General features: G+C 48.4%; 1 protein-coding gene across 1 annotated transcript in view; it reads left to right on the top strand.

Moving 5' to 3' along the window:
* The window catches only part of LMCD1 (LIM and cysteine rich domains 1), a 58847-nt gene that overhangs the window by 28474 nt on the left and 24373 nt on the right, over positions 1–6000 (top strand). The window contains 1 exon segment of the mRNA XM_034997972.1: positions 1104–1192. Coding sequence (XP_034853863.1) covers positions 1104–1192 — 89 coding nt within the window.

Here is a 6000-nt window from a genome sequence, read left to right as displayed (position 1 = left end):
CTTTCTGCTATATAACAGGCAGCTTCCTCTGCCTCAAACTTACCCCTTCCAGAAGCAGGTGATAAGTATGTGCTTCTTCATCTCCCTCTAGTCTGTGAGTACCTCTAGGGCACACCCGAGTCCTATGATGTATCCCTGTGCCTGACATGTGCTAAATAAATGGTTAGATGAATCAATAATCTGTTGAATGAGGAGCATATCCCTTTATCTTATGAGTTGATGAAGCCTTGTTCGTGATAAAACCATAATACACGTGCATTAACTGTAGCAAGTCATCCCCACCCCCGATGGAGAGTTAGGTAAGTTTCTCAGCCAGCAGATCCATACACTAACCCCCTTCTTCTTCAATTTTAATGTAATACAAATCTCCTGGAATTTCATGGAAGTGCATATTCTGAATCAGAAGGTCTGGGGCAGGACCTGAGGGGCTGTGTTTCTGGCAAGCTTCCCGCCGAGGCTGCTGATTTGAAGACCCCATTGGAGAGCCAGCTGGGTCTCAACACAGTAGCAGCACAGCTGGTGACAAAGAATAAAACCTGTCCTGTGTGTTTTCCTTCCAAAGGACCACCAGACCTCAAATGCTCCTGGTTTTCCGTGTTTTAGCAAAATATTTAAGTTATGCTTTGAGCTATAAACATTTGGCAACATGAACATTTGTTTGTGCCTGTAGCTTTGGTTTAATCACACCCTATCAATAAATCACAATAAAGGAGGGAGAGGAGGCACTCGCTGGAAGATTCCATTCCAGTGACAAGTGGACCTACCAGGGGAGCTGGTGAATATGGAGGAAGGAGGAGATGATCCCTCACAGCAGGGGGTTTCCAACGGAGCCCTGGTGGCTGGCTGGCAACAGCACCGAAAGCCCCCGCCTCATTCCATTTTTATTGGGAAGGGCCCCACCCTTCCACACTTGCCAGCCCTATGGCCACTTTCCCGGCTGGTCTTCTCCATTCTTGGTAAACAGTAACTGATGCCTTATTCATCTCGAGCCCTTTGAACCCCACACAATCCCTTTGCTGGCATGCCAAGTCTTTTAGAGGTCAAGCGATCCCCGGTCCAAGCTTTTGGAAGGAAAACACCCTCTTTTCTGTCTCCTTTTCCAGATGTCCCTGGGCCAGCAGCAGTCAGCAAGAGGTGTGCCTTGTTTGAAATGCAAGGGGACGTGTTCAGGCTTCGAGCCACATCCATGGAGGTAACAGAATTTGTCAGGAGAGGCTCTGCCTGCTTTCATTTCTTGGCTGTCCTTTCTGGGAACCACTGGTCATTCTGCTCTGCTGGGACTGCTTAAGATGCATGCATTTCAGGGAGGACTTGGTCTGGAGTGAATGCACTCCTGCTTTGCCTAATTCAGAAATGACAGAGAGGCCTTGGGAGCCAAGATGAGAAAGGAGTTTAGTGCTTCACACACCATTTCGAGGCGAGGATCACCAAGCTCCGCCCACCAAGGCCGCACTGGGAAGATGTGAGCAGTTGTTAGTCGGTTCCTGGTCCTCTCTGGATTGCTGTATCCGGGGCTTGGTGCATGCGGTTGATCTCCCCATATGTGTAATCGCCCCTGTTTTGATCTGAGTGCCCCTGGGCCCGAAATAAAAGTCACTATGTCCACAGGACTTAAAAACCAGGCTGTGGTGCATTCATACCCACAAGGGAGGGCTGTAAGATCCAGCTGGACTCTGAAAACCAGAGGTAGGGCCGCCCCACCACACAACTCCCGGGCGCTACTACATGAATGGCACCCACTGGAGGTGTGCAGTGCACAGCCTGTGTGACTGTCCCGGTAGCCCTGGGAGAGAGAGGCTAACCTCTGTAGGGCACGAGAGCACAGAGGGAGTTTCTGTCTCTTCTGCCAGAGGGTTTCCTTGGGCACTCAATGGGGGAGCACAGTTTGGGAGGTATTTGTCTCAGAGTTGTTGACTTCCATTGTGAGATGGCAATTGCAAAAACATTTATTGAGCTGAACCAAGTCTTTTACATTTAAATGCTGAAGTAACCCTGAGCAGTAGGTAGTAGTTTCTCCATTTTTCAGGTCAGAAAACTGAGAGTGGGTAGCAGGAGACATCCAGTACATGACAGCATTCAAACTTGGGTCTTCGTGAACCCCACCCCCATGCTCTCAACCTCTTGGCAGTACTGTGGGTCATGAGCCTTTGAAGCACAAGACTGTTCCTTAACTCCGTTCCCTGACAGTTCTTGACCTCACAGGAGCTCATGTGGTCTTCTGGATGCAGGGGACCTTCAAGGTCGTCCAAATCCCACTCCATCCCCCACACAAATTCCTCCCAAAGCGAACACACTCCCCATTGGGGGAACGCCCCACACATCTATTTTGGCCACTCGAGCTCTTTCTGGTCTTGAGCAGAGTCAGCTTCCCTATGCTTTCGCCCCCTGGTCCTGAATCTGCCATCAGGGTGTCACAGAAAAATGCTGACTCCTCATCAGCTCTCCAAAAACAGCTGGGATGCCTCCTTTTAGAATCCTTAGGGCAGGGGGTAATGTTCCCTGAATGCACCCACCGACTCAGTTCAATAATGTTTTCCCCTCTCAAGGATCAGTCCCTTGCTGCCTGTTGTCTGACATCTGAAAAGGTTCATTCAACATATTTTGTCTGGTTTTCTAGCTGTTTATGGCAGGATGGCAATTCTGGGCCCTGTTCTTCTGGGCTATAAGCAGGAATGTCAGCACGGTTTTAATCCCCACATTCCCCCCGCCATTCTACAAAGGACTTGAACATCAAGTAAATTGATCCTTGAGAAATGCAGATTGTAGCTTCAGGTCCCAAATATCAAGTGTTGTCTTTGGTTGGAATAACTTTAACGGGGACCTAAATTCAAGCCATACTGGAGCCAGGAGGTCCCAGAAACTTAGGGGGGGAAACCACGTGAAAGCATTTTTATGCTCCAGTTCTCATACTTTCAGTAGTTTGAAAGATATTTGAATGACCCAAGTGACAGCCGGCCTGCTTTAATGAGCAAGTCCCCCAACTAATAATCATAGGACAAATTCATGTGCTGACTCAGCTTGAAAAAACACTTCCCTTCTGTAAGCCTCACCTTTCCTGTCTGAAAAATGGGAACGTTGGAGCCCATGTGCTCTAGGCTCCACTTCTGGCTTTACAATCCATAGTTTCAGGCAAGCTGTCTGTAATCAAACTAGTGACATGGTTAGCAGAATTAGCATGGTAATTAGTATCAGTGGCAGATGGTAGAATTACTTGGAGAGAAGGGTACAGAGAGAAGGCAAGAGCAGACTTTCATGAAAACAGACGGGGAGGCTCCCCTGGCGGTCTGCAGCTTCCTGCTTCCCTGATGGACATGTCAGGTTCCCTGGCCTTCTGAGCTATCCTCAGGAGGCTGACCCACCCTTCAGGGCAGGGGGACACACACGTCCAGGACTCCAGGCTTTTCAGAGAGAGCCAGAAAGTCTCTTCCTTGCAGGCAGACATTCTTTTTTTTATATTATCATAATCCTAATCACTTTTTTTTTTAATGCACACTGACTTCAGTGAGTGGAGAAGAACCCCAGGGAACCCCTGAGGGAAGCCTTCAGGGGACATGGTATGACAAATGGGAGACAGACCACTGGCTCTTCAGATCACCCATTTTCACATTCTTCGGGGTCGTTCTTTGGATTCTCCCAGCATCCTCATTGCGGCACCCCCTCTGAGGAGGTCCTGTCTCCATGCTGGTGTACGTGGCCAGTGTTAGCTCTGCCTCTTCTCCCTGGGGCAGTGGGATCTTCACAGATGACTCTGCCCAAAGAGCTGGGCTTCCTGTGCTTTTTGAGAGACCAGAGAAAGTCAACCAGAGCTGCTTAAGTTCCTGAAAGGCACCGACTAAGGATTCTGGCACTTTGATGGGCATCCAGATCCCCCTTTGAACAGGATTACAAGTACCCCTCCCCAGATCCCACTCCGGACCCATGGAATCTGACTAGCTGGAGCCAGGGTGGGGCATCTCCAAGTCTACCGAGCTCCCCAGGTGATTTAGATGTGCAGCAAAGTTTGAAAACCAAGGGTCAGCTACCTTTCTGTAAACAGCCTGTTCATAAACATTTTCAGTTTGGCAGGCCATATGGTCTCTGGCACAACTAGTCAACTTGGCCCTCGTAGCGTGAAACCATCCATAGGCAATATGTAAATGAATGAATGTGATTAGGTTCCCATAAATCTCTATTTCAGGACACTGAAATTCAAATTTCATATCATTTTCCTGTGTCAGTAATCTTCTTTTGATCTTTTTTTCCAACCATGTCACAATGTAAAAACTTTTCTTACTTCACAGGCTGTACAAAAATAGGGGATGGGCCAGACTCAGCCAATGGAATGTAGTATGCCAACTCCTGATGTAACTATCTCACTGTCAGATAAGAAACTTGACCATGGGGTGTGTTGGGCTAGTGTTCAGGCTGAGATTAGAGTCCAAGGCTTTGCCTTTTCCAGCATTGCAGGTAGCCCAGGACAGACTGTAGAAATAGCCATTTTAATACCACTGAGGCTCTTTCTGGGTGTGTCTGTGTCCCCTTCAGTCTGGGTGCCTGGAAAGAGTGGAGTTGGTCTAAGGGGTATCTTCTTCATCTATAGAATTGCAGCAACAGTGCCTGGCAACATGATGGTATGAATAAAGGGAGAAAGAACATTGACACAGTTTCAGAGAATATCTCATATCCGTCAGCATTTTCCATTTCAAACTGTTTTGCATTCGCTGCATCTCTAATAGCATCCTGAGAGTCTCATTAACCAAAAAAGCAAATGGCAGCTTCCCCACCCAGCTCCATGCATGGAAGGCCTTGGGGCTCAGAGGATCTCGTGGGGCGCCAGGCTTTCCCTCACTTCCTTCCTCTTCCTCCTCCCACTTCCTCCTCTGCTGTTGTCACTCCCCACGTGTAAACCAGTGGTGCTACCCCCTACCCTAGAGAAACAGTCTCCTTCATGCCTGGCTCATAAAAGGGAGAGGCGAGAGAATATTTATTATGAATAAAGTGCCCCAATTCTGTAAAATGAGCAACCCCTTCTTATGAGAACAAAAAGAAAAGACTTCTTGTTTTTGCCCTGCGTCATCTTCAGGGTCATATTCCATTTGGAAGTACTGGAATTATCCTTGAGATCATCGATTTTACCATTTCTCAAATTGTAGCCCACTGCATGTGAACTTGGACTGCAAGCTTCTCTTCAGATAACATTGGAAATGCTGCATTCTCCCCGCCTTAAAGTCACACTGTACATCAGTGCATTAAAAACAAGAATCAGCCTTGCACTGGAGAAATATGTCTAACTTCCTGTAACCCTCTGTCTCCCACACTTATCACCCTGAGCCTTTTTCCACGTGCCCCATACTTACAGGCTGGGGGAAACTGGTCCAGACCAGCAGAACCATCCCAGAGCATATGCAGCCCTCACAGGGCCCAACCTTATTCTCTGTTACAGTGTGCATCTGATTTTCTCTCCCTCTCTCACCCCAACTGTAGGCTCCTAGAAGGTTGCAGTGGGACGTCCCTCATTAGACAAGGGTTTCTCAACCTCAGCACTATTGACATTTTGGACAGGATAATTCTTTGTTGTGGAGGGGGCTGTCCTCTGTATTACAGATGTTTAGCAGCATCCCTGGCCTCTACCCTATAGAAGCCAGTAGCACCCCATTATGACAGGGACAGTCAAAAGTGTCTTCAGACGTTGCCACTTGCCTCCTGGGGGTGTGACCTTAGTTTAGAACTACTGATGGAAGGGACACCTGGGTGGCTCAGTCAGTTAAGCGTCTGCCTTCAGCTCAGGTCATGATCCCGGGGTCCTGGGATCGAGCCCCGCATCGGGCTCCCTACTCCGCGGGGAGCCTGCTTCTCCACTGCCTGCCACAATCTCTCTGTCTCTCTGTCAAATGAATAAATTAAAAAATCTTAAAAAAAAAAACTGATGGATAGAAAGGAGGATTCCTTCAGGCATGCCTGGCTGTGAGGCACTCCTGCTTCTGCGGTGGCAGCTCTCCTGCTCGGTCCTGCCTCACCCCT

This window comes from Mirounga leonina, unplaced genomic scaffold (genome assembly GCF_011800145.1).
Source record: "Mirounga leonina isolate KUSES-001 unplaced genomic scaffold, KU_Mleo_1.0 Mir_94, whole genome shotgun sequence".
Lineage (NCBI taxonomy): Eukaryota > Metazoa > Chordata > Mammalia > Carnivora > Phocidae > Mirounga > Mirounga leonina.
This window is presented reverse-complemented; position numbering and strand designations above follow the sequence as displayed.